The sequence below is a fragment of the Myotis brandtii genome, unplaced genomic scaffold (genome assembly GCF_000412655.1).
Source record: "Myotis brandtii unplaced genomic scaffold, ASM41265v1 scaffold253, whole genome shotgun sequence".
Classification (NCBI taxonomy): Eukaryota; Metazoa; Chordata; class Mammalia; order Chiroptera; family Vespertilionidae; genus Myotis; species Myotis brandtii.
In genome coordinates this window covers 1,013,451-1,030,496 of record NW_005359590.1, presented here as the reverse complement: position 1 = coordinate 1,030,496, position 17,046 = coordinate 1,013,451, and the positions used below count along the sequence as shown (strand labels likewise).

At 40.3% G+C, this 17,046-nt stretch overlaps 1 protein-coding gene across 2 annotated transcripts in view; it reads left to right on the top strand.

Annotated features, from left to right (window-relative positions):
• Nucleotides 1-14,108, top strand: part of GNG2 (guanine nucleotide binding protein (G protein), gamma 2) — a 114,254-nt gene extending 100,146 nt beyond the window's left edge. For both annotated transcript variants that reach the window (XM_005867885.2, XM_005867884.2), the window contains one exon: nucleotides 10,857-14,108. In XM_005867885.2, the coding sequence (XP_005867947.1) occupies nucleotides 10,857-10,985 (129 nt within the window). In that variant the 3' untranslated portion in view covers nucleotides 10,986-14,108. The remainder of the gene's footprint in view (nucleotides 1-10,856) is intronic.
• Nucleotides 14,109-17,046: the final 2,938 nt, after the last annotated feature.

The window sequence follows — 17,046 nt, the reverse complement described above, 5'->3', positions numbered from 1 at the left end:
AGCTAGCTGGCTTAGGGTTTGCTTATCTGCCTTTAAGGGTCCCTTCAGGGCTTCTGAACATTCAGGCTTCTCTACCTGCTCTCTGTGCAGATACTGTCAGCAGGAAGGGGCTTCTCTCTGAAGAGCCCAGGTTGTGATTTTCTATTCCGAGTGACCTGTTCGAGTCATCATTTCTGGCAGCAGGGGCTTTACATACATCAGTCAGAGCCTACTGGGGCTGAGGCCACAAGGAACAGGGGGTAAGGGGCACAGCTGGCCCTGGAGCTGCTGAGGGTCCCTTAAGCAGGGAGTGGCCTTATCTCATGTGGCTGCATAGAGTAGCCCTACCATAAAAGGATCTCAATAGCATATTCATTTTTAAACCTTCTTGTTTCCTATCTCTTTACATCACAGATCCTGGGAGATGTGGGCTAAGGAACCCATTATCTATTCATAAGCTGCCGGCATATATAATTATACTCCCAGCCTTTCTGTGTTTCTTTGTTAGCATTTCATTCAGGAACAAAAATTAAAATCAAAGGAAGCTGGGCAGGGGTGTGGGGGAAGGGGCAGAGGGGGTGTTGTGGAGACCATGCCACTTGGATATGTGAAACAGCAGTATACTCACACTAAGGCAAGTGAAAGAAACCCTGTCCTGAGAGAGCAAGCTGAGAGCAAGCATAAAAGTAAAGGACAGCAGGACTTAGTTCATCTATTTATTCATCACTGTGTTCGGAGTCTTTGGGTTTCTAATAATAGGAACCTAACCCAAGCTAGCTTAAGCCAAAAGAAGGGATTGATTGTAAAAGGCAGAGAGCATCTCAGGATCCAAGAGCAGACATGTAGCTGGGTCAGCAGTGGATGTGAGGATTGAAAGGCCATCGGGAACTGTGGCTGCTCTGCGACATGTCTCCACTTCTCTCTGTGTGTCTGCCTCTTCCTTTTCTGAGGCTAGCTATTCCATGTGGCAGACGCAAGATGACGTCCCCTGGCTCCCAGGATCCCATGTCACAGTTCCAGCTCCATGAAGAAAGAGAGAGATTGATTCAACCCCTTTTAGTCTCAATTCCATATTCTTGGAGTAGCATCTCCGTTCTAGCAAGAATGAGCCATCTGCAGCTACAGTCAACTGCCCTTAGAGTTGAACCACATTGCACAGACATGGCTCCTAGGAATTAACCCATCCATATGGATGGGCAGGGGATGGATAGTTAAGGAGGGGAGAGAATCATTGTAAACTGGAAAAAAATGTTATATCATGAAAGATAACGTAGATGTGAGAGCAAAAGTAAGCCAAGGCCAGGAGAGTAGGTGAAGTGGTTGCTTCTTTACTAACTGGATGCTCCATAAATCAACCCCACATAAAAATGTCAAACTGATTCCTCATTTCTCCCAAGTGATCCCAATAGACCTAACTGGCTCTAGTAGGGTCCCCAAATCCTTACTTGTCCGTGAATCTTTATCTCTATGCTGACCATACTTACTAATCAATATTCTAGTTAATTTACCCTCATCAGATAAATTTTTCCAACTAAACCATATAATCCTCAAAGCCAAAGATCATGTTGTTTATTTCTTTGCTGCCTTCATGGTGCTGAGGTCTCCAGGCATCCAGGAAACACTTTCTCGGTGGATAGTGTTAACTTCCTGTACGAAGAGTGTCATAAGACAAAACACTAGGAACTGTATTCTATGTGACATTTCCAATTATATCTGTGGTTTGGAAATTCTGAAAATTAAGGTAATTGCCAAATAAAACTGTGGCAATAGGAGAAAATGTAATGAACTATAAAAAGGAAGGGCAGAATTGACCATTTCACAGATAAATAAAGGGTATTATGTCATGCGTATGATTATAAGTAGCCAGTATTTAATAGTATGTCTTCTTTTTAAAACAGTTCAACATAAAACGAACAGACTGATTTTCCTAACTGGCAAATATGTGTAACTTATTTAAGCAAATATGAACACTTCTAATGATGAAATCATCTTTCTGGTGATTGGCTCATGACAGTTTGGAATTGAACTTCACAGAAAGCTGTACTGAGAAATGGACCAGTTAGTCATCATACTTGGTACTAGAGAGGGGACATACATCCCAGGTTTGGGACTTTTTAAGTATTTTTCCAGTACTGAATTGAAAGGTTTAACATTTCTTTCCTCAGCATGCTTGCATTCAGTTTATTAGACAGAATGAGATGCAAGCCTCCTTGTAGGCCAATTGAGAGTATTTTCAGGGATAATAAAATTGGCATAGTTTATCAAAGACTTACAGAAGAAAGGACTGTGTTCAAAGCTGGCCAGTCCTAGTTCATTTGATTTGCTGAAAATGAAGCAAAAATTTAAAAATGCAATCAAGTATACATTAATAATTGAACAGAAAGCTCAATTTTTATGAGAGTTTATATCATTTTTAAATTTTTAATAGGTACTTGTTAAGCACCAAGTACATGCTTAGCTATGCATTGTGCCTGGAGCTAGAGAAATAGTACTGTAAAGCTTTGATAATTTGAAATCTCTGGGAAATAAATTTTTCTGAATAGCCTACTGTTCAGGCCAGATGGCTTCTCCCTTCTTGAAAAAAAAATACAACTATTTTGGAGGGTAACTTTGAATGTCTTTCTTCTTTTATTAAATAGAGTAAATTAAATATAAGGTACTTTCTCTTGATGACTGTTGTTTCAAAAATTAATTATTCTATTTCCTTTTTAAAAATATCCTATTGATATGTACCATTAATTTAATATCACGTTGGAGTCAGACCACTCATTTCTCCTACTTTGAAAATTCCGTCATCTCTTCCCAGAAGTTCTGCGGTTTCTTTTGCCTTAAACCTATATTGCCAGGCCTGTGACAATGTTCAGTGTTCAATATAACGTCCCATTTTCAAGCCTCCATCTCAGTGAAATCTTTGAGCTTCTTTTAAGCAACAAATTAAAGTTGTCAACCTGCATGGCTCCATTACTGCCAGCAACTCAAGAAGGAGCTATTGCATGACGATAGCTTGCAAGCATTTTGCAACAGCAATTTGAAGATGTGTCTCAAAAGATAGACTGGGGTGGAATTACATCATTTGAGGCACCTTAAAAGAAGAAACAAACCTGCCTCCATTTTAGGGTGTAATGAAGACAGAGCTATATCCTGGCATACCGGTACGTTCTTGGGTCTGATTTTTATGCGTACAGACAACTGCTTCTCCTCAGAGCTGTCAGGGTGTCTGCCTGGAGTAGGTTCCTTTTTCCTTTTTTTTTTTTCTTTAGAGCCTAACAACACAGTCTGGTGGCCTTTATTGGGACTATCTAAGAGTCCCCCTTCACTTCCTCCTGGTTCTTAGCCCCAGTCTGGTTTTGTGAGGCTGCTGGATAGCAGGGTTTTAGCAGTTGTCAGTCTGGGGAGATCCTTGCTGTTGGCAGAAGTAAATTCCCTCACTTGCCCGTAAATTTCATCTCCTTAATCAAGAACATGCTCCAACAGTTCACCCTACCACCTGCCCATCCTGAATAATTTTGGCTCTCATTTCATCATTCCCAACAGCAGACAAACATGATGTTAATTCTCCCTCTTAAATAAAATGTACATTTTTTTTCTGGAATCTCCCACTTTCTCTCCCAGCAACTGCCTCATTTGTTTGTTCTGCTGTATAGCATGACTTCCTGAAAAAGTTGTCTGTATTTGCTGTCTCTAAATTCTCCTTTCCCTTTCTTTTAAAAAATTATTTCTACTCTGGAAATAATATCAAAGTTACAGGAGAGTTTCAAATATAGTGGAAAGAATTTTTCCCCCCTAAACCATTTGAGAATAAGTTGTCAACAGATGCCCTATCCCTCTAAATACTTTAGTGTGTATTTTCTACAAGTAAGAATGTTCTTCTATAATCAAAGTACAATAATCAAATCAGAATTAGGAAATTAACATTGATACATCACTACCTTCTAACATTCAGACCCCATGTAAGTATTACAAATCACCCCAGCAATGTCCCTTTTAGCAAAAGGACCCAGTTCAATCATGTGTTACATCTAGTTGTTAGATGTCCTTGACTTTTGTGACTTTGACCCTTTTGAAGATTACAGGCCATTAATTTTGTAGATTGTAACTCAATTTGGGTTTGTCTGATATTTCTTTATGATTAAATTTAGGTAACAAAACTGTGGCATTCATATATTAGAATTGATGGGACATTTGTCTCATTAAATTCTATCAGTGGAGTACTATTTCAAATTGTCACTTATTAGTAATGTTAACTTTGATTACTTGATTAAGGTGGTGTTTTCCAGGTCTCTTCATGTAAAGTTATTCTTTTCCATTTATATTAATAAATATTTGGAGTTTGGGAGAGGGAATTTGAGACTATTACTATCCCGTTCCTCATCAGACATTCTAATTTTTAAAATTGTATTTCATTATATTGATAGGGATCATGGTTTCCTCTTTTATTCAGTGGTTTATAACCTACTATCATTTATTTTGATGTTGAAAGCTCGCTTCTGTGTCCTTTTGACATGCCCCCATCATTCTTGGAGTGCTTTCTTAATTTTTGTCACAAAAGGATGTCCTAGGATCCTCTGGTTATTTCCCTGCCCCAGCCCTAAAGTCATCCGTTTCTCCAAAGAGCACAAGGTCCTTTGAGAATGGCCTTTAGAAATCATGTTGTGGATGTCAGGTGTGCTCATCACTGAAGTATTGTTGCTCCTACTTCATCTTAGTGGACAGAGCTGGAGAACACACACGCACACACACACACACACACACACACACACACACACACACGCACAATTTTGTATCTATATTTATTTATTTTACTCTATATATGTGTATATGTAACCATGACTTCACACTAACACCAGGTCCTGTCCTACATCACAGGATTAGTTCCAGCTTTCTGCTTTCCGTATTTGTAACTACCGACACTTATTTGGTCAACTCCACTGCAGGGAACCATTCTCCCGCTCCACAACCTCTACTCCCACTCAGGCTCCTATGCTCCTCCCCGGATGCCCCCCTGCACATATGCTCTCCTCGCCCCGCTGGAGCTCTGACATCCACCCTGGCCCCTGACCTAGTGTGGGAACCTACCTCGCTTGGTCCACCCAATGCCTTTCAGATTGCATTGAGTTTTTTAGGAAGAAGGAGGAGGAAACCCCATTTGCTCCTAACCCATTTCAGTGAGGACTTTCCTCCCATCATTGTACTGAAGCTTCTCTCATCAATATCGCCAATGACTCCAGATTTCTAAATCTAATGGTCAATTCTCGGTTTTTATCTCACTTGACCTGTTGGCAGCATTTGATATGGTCAACGTCTCTTTATTCCTTGAAGCACTTTCTTCACATGGCTCTCAGTATTCTACTCTCACAGGCTCTCCTAAATTTCCTTTGCGGATTCCTCTTCGGCTCCTCAGCTTCTTCTATGGAAGTGTTCCAGGGCTTGGTCCTTGTCTTTCTCTTTTTTATCTAAATTTACTCTCTTAATTATCTTGGTCATTCCCAAGGCTTTATGTATCTTCTATATGGCCTCAATTCCAAAATTTATAGCTCTAGTCTTGCTCTCTCACAAACTGTAACATTGTATATCTCACTGATTGATAGATGTTTCCATGTCAACCTATCCAAAACTGATCTTCCCTACAAAAACCTCTCCCTGCAGCCTTAACCAATGGAAACGATGCCAACTTCATCTTTTCATTTGCTCAGTCTGAACACTGAAAATTATTCTTCATTTTTCTTTTAGATTTACACTGTACCTCTAATCCATCAAGAAATCCTGGTGATTCTACATTGAAATGCTGTTAATTCAGAATTATACAACTTCTTACCACCTCTGCTGCTATTACAGTATTCTGAACCACTGTCACCAACCTCTCACTTGGATCAGCAATAGCACCCAGGGTCGTCTCCGCTTCTACCCTTGACTTCCATAGAGCCCTGTTCTCAACACAGCATTCAGAGTGCTCCTATACAATATGTCAGTGGCTCCCCATTTCTTACTGTAACTTTCATTCTGTATGTTTTTACCTAAAGATTGATTACCTTCTCAATGGATTACCTTCTCAATTAAGTAACCTGCTCCTCACCATCATCCCCAAATACACTCTCAATCCCTTTTACCCTACTTCACTTTTCATTTTCTTATAAAACTTAGTACCTTCTAACATTATCTATAGCAATTTATCATGTTTTATTTTCTGTTCTCTTCATTTTCCCACTCAGGTACTGTGTAAGCAATTTGATTATGCTGTGCTTGGGAGTAGTTTGATTCATGGTTCTTCATTTAGGGGTTGTTGAGTTACTTGAGACTATGGGTTTTCAGTTTTCATCAAATTTGAAATTTGGAAAATTTTCCACCATTATGTCTCCAAATATTTCTTTCCTCCTCTCTACCCACCATGTGTCTTCTCTCCTTCAGAGACTTCAACTACACGTATTTTGGGGTCACTTGATGTTGTCTCCTTGCTCAGTGTGTGCTGTTTGTTTCTTTTCAATCTGTTTTTGCTCTGCTTCATTTTGGAGAGTTCCTTTGGTCGCCTTCAAGTTTACTAATCTTTTCTTGTGCAGTATCTGATCTATTGCTAATTTCATGTAGTGTACTTTTCATCTCCAGAGATTTGATTTGTGTCTTTTTAGTATCTTCCATGTCCCTTTTACCATGTTTACTTTCTTCTATCTTTTTTATTACATGGACACTATTTACAATAACTATTTTAACATTATTCTTAACTACAACATCAATTCTGGATTTTTTTTCTTTGTATTAATTTTTCTCCTCATTATGGGAGAGATTTTTCTTCTACTTATTTCATGCCTGATCTTTTTTTTTTTCCCTAGACATTGTGAGTTTTCTCTTGTGGCATGCTGACGTTTTTTGTATTCCTTTAAATATTCTGTTCCCTTAAATATTTTAATTTTGTTCTGGGGTGCAGTTACGTTACTTGGAAACATTTTGATCTAGTCAAGGCTTACTTTTAAACTTTGATAGGTGAGTCCTCAGCAGCCTTTAACCTATGCCCATTTGGCACCACTACTGAAGCAATAGCCTTCTTAGGACTCTATCCATCCCCCGATTCATTGTGAGGTTTTTCTACTCTGACCAATGGACACAAAAACTAAGTGGGCCTTTGTGCTCATCAGGGATTGTTTCACTTGATCCTTCTGGAATTCTTTGCACAGCTTCCAGAAGTTTTCTCCCACATGTTTACTTATCAGCGTTCAGCTAAAGACTCAAAGGAATCCTCTGAAGGCCTCCAGAGCATGAGTGCTCTCCACCCACCCCCACCCTCACCACTACCACCCCATCGCCACCACACACACCAGATCTTTCTTCCCTGTTACTTTCACCTCAGCTCAGGGACATTTCTGAACTCTCTTTGGTACTGCCTACCTGTGCTGTGGCCTGGGAACCCTTTCAGGCAGTTAGCTAGGGCAATCATAGGGCTTGTCTTGTGTTCATTCTCTCAGGGATTACTATCTTATGCTGCCTCTTATATAACATTTAAAAAGCAATTTTTCATATATTTTGTCATATCTTTACATTTAAGCAGAAAGGTTTAATTGGTCTCTGTGACTCTATCAGAATCAGAATTGGAAGTCTGCAATACTGCATAAGTTCCCCAAAGACAGGAATCTTTGTGAATTTCATTCCCTAATCCCAAGCCCCCAGAACTGTGTCTGGCATATTAGGTACTCAGTAAATATTATTTGAATGAAACATTTGTTGAATAAGATTACATTTGAGAACTCTTTCAGCAATTATTTGAGTGTCGACTACATGCCAGGCACCAATTACACAGTGGTGAATAAGGCAGACAGTTCCTGCCTTCATAGAGCATCGTGCTTAAAGGGAAAGACATATATCAAAAAGAAAATAAGCAAGCATGATTATAATTATATACTGTGGTAAGTGATGTTCTATGAAGGAAAAGAATGGGGTGCTTTGAGAGAGAATAATGAGGAAAGTCATTCTTGGGTGAAGTGTTCAGTAAAGACTCTACAAAGAGGCAATATTTCAACTGCCCCCTGCTGGAGGAGAAAGAGCCAGCCTGTTGAGGTGATGGGAAGAATGTTTCAGGGAAGTGTATGTGTGGAGCTGAGGCAGAGAAGAACTTGGAGATCGTGTGAAATTAGAGGAGACCTGTGCGAGGAGGGAAGAATGCCACACGTGGAATTGGATCAGCGGGTAGGCCCAAAGCAGGCGGGACCCACAGGTTGTGTTATGATGTTCTAGTTTTCTACAAAGTACAATTGGAAACTATTGAAAGTTTTAAATAGGGAATGATAGGAGCCAATTTATATATTTTAAATGTCTTTCTAGCTGCATATGGAGAATACTATTCCTGGCACAGTTAAAATTCTTAAACATTTTTTGTGCCCTAAACCTGTTGGGTTGCCTGTTGGAGAATATGGTCCCCTTCTCAGATTAATGTTTTCAAATTACAAATTAAACTAATTATATTGAAATATGGTTCATCAGAATATTTTTTAGAAAAATATGTTGTAGGGATTAAATGAGATACTATAGGTAAAGTGGTTCTCACAGTTCTGACACATAGCAAGGGCAGATAAATAGTAGCAATTATTCTAATTACTGCTAGAATTTTGACATTGTTTTGGACTATCACCCACAGGAGATTGCAATCTAGTTGAGGAAACAAGATAAAACACAAAATATATTTTGAGAAGAAATCATTCAAATGTTCAAATACAAGAGATGAGCAACCCTAAGCTATTAATCTTGCCCAGAATGGCACTTCGTTTCATAACAAGATTTTGAGAATTTCTGCCACATACTTGTGTGTGAGCATTGCAAACAAATAATGATGGTGCTGGGTCTCTTCTTAACAAATGAGTTTTAGATATTACTTGCATGACCTTGACCATGAGCATCTCCTTCAATTTTGTCCAGTTTCTGCTGCTTCTAGCTAAGCTCCTGTTTGGTGTAATAATGACTATGGCTCAGACAGTAAAAGGCACACAAAAAAAGTAATCAAGATTCTGAAAGTCTGTTCTTTGCTTTCATTTAGAGGAGCTAAGACAAGAACAGCATGTTTCCTTTCATTCTGTCATAGTAGCATTTCATAAAGATGCACAAAGAATTTTAATCAACCTTTAGAACTAGCCCTGCAGTTGAGTAGTTTGTTTGTGGATGGCAAACAATAAGGGTCCAAGTTCTTTTTCTACTGTGCACTTTGCTATATGACATTGAATAACCCATGCAATGTGCTGAGCTTCAATTTTTCATTTATAAAAGGAGGATAACAGTTTCTACCTCAGATTATTGTGTAGATCAAAAGAGAAAACTTAAGTCAATATCTGGAACAAAATAGAAGCACAATAAAAATATTTTATAAGCAATGTAATGCCTATTAAAAAGTGATGTGTAAGCCAAAAACTATAACAAGAGACAAAGAGGGTCATTATATAATGATAAAGGGGTCAATTCATCAAGAGGATATAACAATCATAAATATGTATGGACCTAATATTGAAGCACCTAAATATATTAAGCAAATATTAATAGACCTGATGGGAGAAATAGACAACAATATAATAATAGTGGGACTTCAATACCCCACTTTTAACTATGGATAGATCTTCCAGACAGAAAATTAGAGCAAATGTTGGACTTGACCTTCATATTTGACCAAATGAACCTAACAAATGTATACAGAACATTTAATCCAACAGCAGCAGAACAGACATTCTTCTCAAGTGCACAGGGAACATTTTCCAGGATAAGTTCAATAACAGGTGACAAAACAAGTCTTAGCAAATGTAAGAAGATTGAAATCATACCAAGAATCTTTTCCAACCATAATGGTATGAAACTAGAAATCGATAACAGGAGGAAAAACTGAAAAATTCACAACTATGTGGAAATTAAACAACACACTCCTAACAACCAGCCAATGCATCAAGAAGAAATAAAAAGGGAAATTAAAAAATATCTTGAAACAAACCAAAAAATGGAAACACAACATACCAAAACTAATGGGCTGCAGCAAAAACAGTTCTAAGAGGAAAGTTTACTGATAAATGCCTACATTAGGGGAAAAAAGAACTAAAATAACCTAACTTTACCTAGCCCTGGCCAGGGTGTCTCAGTTGGTTGGAGCATCGTCCTGTACACCAAAAGGTCGCAGGTTCGAGTCTCAGGGAACATAACTAGGTTGCAGGTTCATTTTTCTCTCTCTCTTAAAAAAAATTGATAAAGACATATCCTCAAGTAAGGATTAAGAAAAAACACAGATTACACACAAAATTAGCAAAAAGGAAGGAAAAAACAAAGATTAGAGCAGAAATAAGTGAAATGGAATCCAGAAAAAACAATAGAAAAAAGATCAGTGAAACTAAGAGCTGGTTTTTTTGAAAAGATAAACAAAATTGACAAACCTTTAGCCAGACAAATAAATAAGAGGAAAGACTCAAATGAGTAAAATCTGAAACGAAAGAAGAGACAACTGATTCCACACAAATACCATGTACAAAGAATCGTAAGAGAATACTATAAAAAATCAAATGCCAATAAGTTGGATAACTCACTCTCAGGGCTGTACAAATGCAGAGTTGAGACTTGCATGATCTTGACCCTGAGCATCTCCTTCAATGTTGTGCCCTAAGTGCCTTATTCCCCGCACCCTTGTCCTGGACCTGCTTGCAACAATCCGGTGAGGTCAAGATCACCAACTCTCTTCTCTGCAGATGAGAAACCGAGGCTTATGGAGGTTGAGTATCTTGCTTCACTTTCACTTGAGCTGGTAAGTGGTGGAGTTAGGATTTGAACCTGCATTCTTGAGGGGAGTTGGACACCAAAGCCTGGGCCTTGACTGGCTGCACCTGCATCAATGCCTCCTCTGAAGTTTCGCTTGTTGTCTTCCTTTCCAGGTATCCAAGGCAGCTGCAGACTTGATGGCCTACTGTGAAGCTCATGCCAAGGAAGACCCCCTCCTGACTCCTGTTCCGGCTTCAGAGAACCCATTCAGGGAGAAGAAGTTTTTCTGTGCCATCCTTTAAGTCTCCATGAGGAACCTGAAGAGCCTCGGGGCTCCTGGGACACTGATGTAGAGTTTTTAGCAAAGTGGGCACCTTTCTAGTCCACAGCATTTAAATAGAGGGAGGAGAACCACCCCGGAAACTCCAGGCTATGCATGTTTAAAGAACTGGTCCCCTTTTTGACAATGAAAGCCAATCCACACCCTGAGTTAAGAGCTCTGATGTCTGCAGAACTGCCTGGAGGAGGGGACTGTGTAAATTTAAAATCCGCGTCATTTCTTTCCTGCTGTCCCTCCCAAAATGTTCTATTTCTGCTTCATATTTTAAAAAATCAAAAAAAAAAATCAAACAGACAGCTGAACTGAGCGAAGATACGTATGACCTTCTTGGAATGAATATGGCCTTTAGATACCCTTTGATCAGCTGAGTTGTCCGGTGTAACCGAGGTTCGGTTTAATGGCGTTGATGTCTAGTCTGTGTGCCTTCCGTTTCCTTTTCTCTTTCTCCCTGACCCTCCCTCTCAACCCTCCCATTAGAGTAGGACAGAGGTAAGGCTGGACTTGTCTGTGAGACTGAACTCCAAGAATGTATAGGGAGATATTCCCCGTGGTTTATCCTCATGGCGGTAACAAAAACAAGGCCGGTTGTCTGTGTTCTCTTATCACTATTCCTAACATTTGTACATGATAGCTTTGATTCTGCAAGTTAAAGTAAATCATGTGTTGTGACTGGTGCTTTCATATATTTGTGACAATTTTTGAGTAATATTGCATGAAAATGTCCGTGTTAACATCCATTCAGAAGTTTTGTTGTTTTTCTCTAACGTTTGGAAAAGGAATGAGCGAGAAAAGAAGCTGGGAAGGAAAAAAACTCAGTATCTTGAAAATTGAGATTACTTTAGCACCTTAGCCATGCCTAAAACACCTCCTAGCTTTCCTCTCAGTGTAAACGCCTCTCCAACACAATTTCCAGAATCCAAAGCATTTGGGTTTTATCTGGGATCCAAGGCGTCCCAGAGAAAACCCAAAGCAGGAGAGGTAAGAATCCAACATGGTTGGGAGGTGCGTTTGCCATAGAGTAAGAGTAAATTCCTTCTTTCCCTGAATCTCAGAAATTCTAGATTAAAAGAACTCCTTCTGTGCTCTTAAGAGAAACCTGCCCCCCTCTTTTTTTTCAAGTATCAGGAGAAATGAACCCATGGCACCAGAGAAAACCCATTCTCAGGATCCCTGCTGTTCGCCCTCCTGGGAGGAGGGGCAGGTGTGGCCTCAGCAGCCACCTCCACCAGTGAGGGCCTGGCTTCTTTTTCCACTGAGATGGTCTTTGGGTGCCACTCGCCTATTATGTTTTTCACTAGAATCTTTTCTTTGTTTTTGTTCTCCATCTTGTTTGTTAGAGTCTCTCAGTCTTGATTTACAACTTCCTTGCAGCTAGAGCCCTCTCGTCCCAAGAGGTGGCGTTGAACATGACTTTTCATGGCAGCTCTGGCCTCCATCGGTAATGGGAGGCCCTGGAAGCCTTTACCCCTTTTTTTCTGTGCCATCTCCAGGCTAAAGAGAGCCTCTCTTACATCTTCTTGCTTGCTTCAGAATCCCAAAAGACCTTTTCCAAATTAACTGTATTCTGCTCTCTTTCCTTACCCCCATTAAAAAACAAAGAAGGGTGGAGAGGAAGGAAAAGAGAAGATAAAAAGACTTACTACGCCAAGGACAGATTTTGAAACAGACTTGGTAAATATTTCCCTTAGTTCCTTTTTATGGGCACGCTGGTAAAAGCATAAATGCATCCAATTAAAGCTCACACCTGCAGTGGGCAAAGAGAAAACAGAAATATTTGTGAAAGGAATGAATGCACTTCTGTAACCAGATCCTTCTGTTCTGTTCAAGCTTTGGGATTTTGTTATGGTCAGTAGGACACAGATGAAGATTTAGAGGAGAAAAACCCTGGCGGAGTATGTATTCAACTACATTGTTGTACCATTAGCTGAGTAATACTGTGGAATCAGCGAAAACCATATCCATTTGTAATATGAATCAAAATATGAACTGAATATGTAGTCACATAAAAACAAGTGTGAATAAGCACTCTTTGCTGGTGATGGCATCCTTATGAGACCCTGATGGTTTTCATAATCCACACCATTTATTTTTCTCAGAAGGACTATTGATATTTTCACGTAAATCTAGATCTTTGGAGCAATGAACATGGAATGAAAACTCTAGGAAGCACCACAACACAGCTCTGGGAATTCAAAGTAAAGGAAGTTCCAAACTTCATGTGACCTTGGTTCCGAAAGGAGAGAGAAGGCAGCAAATACACAGCCCATCTAAGTTTAAGGAAAGCGTGTTGGCTTTTTCATAATGGCACGTCCCACAGCATGGAATTATAATACCAGAGTTTTTATATGAGTTTTGGCTTATTGATAGTTTTACTTATTAAGGGGGGGGAAAGCTTTTTTTTTATTACTTATGCCTCTGAAGAGCTTTAATTCTTTTAGAAATTCAACAATCATTTTCACCAGCATAATTTTATCTGAAGGGGAAACTTAGTTTAATTATTAAAGGTCCTAATTTCTGTGTCTAATGTATTGGATAGTAATGAAATCTGCCATAGAATTATTTAGCCAGTAACAATAACCCTCATATTTAGTAAAAAAAAAAAAAAAAATTACATCATTCTCAGTATTAACTCCAGTTTCATTTCTTTCCATTTTAAACCAAATACTATTTTATTTAAATCAGAGGTTGTAAATAAGTACTTTGATCTGAGGCTAATTTGCTAACAATATTTGAAAGCGAGTGCTTACCAAGGAAAAATTTTAAACCATTTCTTCATACACTCATTCACAAATAGAATTTTGAGAAATCAGCATGCTGTCTTAAAGAATATTTGTACTCTCTCTCTTTTAAAAAATATTTGCTTCTAGCTGCTCCTGGCAATGGTGAATTGTTACATTGTGAATATACATCAATGTTTTCCCAGCCTAAAAATTGTTCACTTTTCCTACATAAGATCCATGGAGTGTGTCTTTCAATGAGAGGGAAATACAGAAATGTTAAAGCAGGGAAACCTGAATGCGATGTGTACATTTTCATCCAACATGGACCATTTATTTGTTTTAATAAATGGAATTTTCAGACTCAATTCATATGCAGTCAATTTTATTGCAAAGGCCTGTGAACCACCTTGCCCATCAGTTAATTTGAGAAGGATAATGACACAAAGTGAATGTGGAAATGAGAATTCATTGATTTTCTTTAGGGTTTTGTTAGTAGAGGTGCCCTAAGGAACAAAAAACACACATGAGGCTCTTTACAAGCCTTTCTCCCTGTACATCTCAGGTACAGGGCATGGGCGCAGAGGAAGGGGATGGGGATGCATCAGGGCTCTGATAGGATAGACCTGTGGTTGGCAAACCTCGGCTCTTTGGCCCCTTCAGTGTGGCTCTTCCACAAAATACCACATGCGGGCGCGCACGTACAGTGTGATTGAAACTTCGTGGCACATGCGCAGAAGTTGGTATTTTGTGGGAGAGCCGGTATTTTGTGGAAGAGCCACACTGAAGGGGCCAAAGAGCCGAGGTTTGCCAACCACAGGTCTATCCTATCAGAGCCCTGATGCATCCCCATCCCCTTCCTCTGCGCCCATGCCCTGTACCTGAGATGTACAGGGAGAAAGGCTTGTAAAGAGCCTCATGTGTGTTTTTTGTTCCTTAGGGCACCTCTACTAACAAAACCCTAAAGAAAATCAATGAATTCTCATTTCCACATTCACTTTGTGTCATTATCCTTCTCAAATTAACCGATGGGCAAGGTGGTTCACAGGCCTTTGCAATAAAATTGACTGCATATGAATTGAGTCTGAAAATTCCATTTATTAAAACAAATAAATGGTCCATGTTGGATGAAAATGTACACATCGCATTCAGGTTTCCCTGCTTTAACATTTCTGTATTTCCATGGGGATTTTTTTTAAAAAAAAAAAAAAAAAAAGCCCTGGCCAGTGTGGCTCAGTTGGTTGAGCATTGTCCCATGCAGTTTGATTCCCCAGTCAGGACACATGCCTGGGTTGTGGGCTCGATTCCCAGTAGGGGGCATGCAGGAGGCAGCCAATGGATGTTTCTCTCTCACATCCATGTTTCTCTCTCTTTCTCCCTCTCCCTTCCTCTTCCTTCCTCTCTCTCGCTCAAATCAATAAAAATATATAAAAAGACCAGAAAGTGCTGTTCTCCATTAGCTATTTATGATTGACCCTGGACCACCCCCCCACCCCATGCAGTCAAAAGCTACATATAACTTTGCATTCCCCCAAAACTTAACTACTAATAGCCTACTGTTGACTAGAAGTCTTATCAATAACATAAACAATCAACTAACACATATTTTGTATGTTATATGTATTATATACTGTATTCTTACAATAAAGTAAGCTGGGGGGGTGGGGGCGGGTGGAAGGAATGTTATTTTTTTTTTAATGTGCCTCAGCTCTGGCCACGGACACAGGCGTCAAGCTAGGATGAACTAAGGACTGTACATCTGCTTTGCCCCTGACTGATATAAGAGCAACACCACCAATCAGGTGTCTCCTTGCCCATTGCCAGGGGGTGGAAGGAATGTTATTAAGAAAATCATATGGAACAGAAAATACTGTAATACTGCACATATTTATTGGGGGGAAAAAACCCACGTAGATCTTTGCAGTTGAAACCCATGTTGTTCAAGGGTGAACTGTACTACGTAGCTTTTCATAACGCCCAAGGAAAGACACAGCCAATTTGAATATGCTTGCTGTAACTCCTACAGCGCAAGAAGTGGCGCCTGGGAGCGAACATGTAACCACAGAGGAGAATGTAGGCAGCGCCTGGACATGAGATGCTGAGGAGGAAGCTGGTGGGTTTCACTCTGCTCCTGTTCGGTTGAGCCCCGTGGGAGGATGGCCTCCAGCTCTGGTTCTTTAATCAGCTTTAGATCGCATTTTAGCGCTCACAATGACGTGGGAATTGGAGCTGGGTCAGCTCCAATCCACAAATTGCAAATAAGTTGCCAAGGGAAATCCCTTTCCCTTCGGTTCTGCCCCAAATCTACATTTCTTCTATTTAGAACCAGGAGACTCAGGCAGAGTTTATTTTTAATGAAGGGGGTCACGGGCTCCCAGGCCTTTCCTCGGTAAGAAGTGTGTGTGTGTTGCGGGGGGGGGGGGGGGGGGGGGGGGGGGGGGTGCATTTCCCTCTGAGGGGACAGAAAGATCGTGCCTGGTGACTTCAGTCCCTACCATACACAAGCAAACAAGAGCTCCTCTAGCATGAGCTATACAGTCACAGTCACACCCCAGGGTTCCCTTGTGACCTGAGGCAAGTCCTTTAACCTCCTCATGCTATAAAATGGGGATAAGAATATCAGATTCACTTGCCTCAAAACCAAATGGAGGAGCAAGTAAAGGGCCTCGTGAAGGAAGAGATGATGAAGAATCGGTACACACCGCTTGTATAGCTTTCAAAGAGAGGGAAAGATAGATAGTGCCTTCTCACCTCTTGACTCACCTTTTTTTTTTTTTTTTACCTCCATGGCCCCTGATTGAGACCCGCAAAGCCTCATGTCTGAGTTCCAGCCACAACCGGCTGGTGTGACCACTCTGACTCTCATCTCCTCCACTCTAAGCCACCCCACTCACCACTGTATACATTAATCAGGACCCTGTTGGTGGCAAGTGGCAGGAAACTAACTGAAACTGGCTAATGACTGATGAGCTCTGAACTAGGTGTGACTTCAGGCTCAGCTGGATCCAGGTGCTCAGGTGATGTCATCAGGTGTCTCAGCCCTTGGCTCTGCTTTCCTCTGTGCTGGTTTAATTCTCAGACACACTCTTTCCCTGCAGCATCAGGATAGAGTCAGCAGCCTCAGGCTGACATCTCACTGATTTAACAATCAAAGAAGAAAGATAACAGCTCCGGCAAAAGTCCCGGACTGTATCTGTGACTGTGAAACGCTTCCTAAGACGCATGCCCATCTATCCCTGGACCTAGGCATTGAAGTAAGGTCACTGTGCCACACCAGCCCACTGGTGGTTCTCAGGAAATTGAACT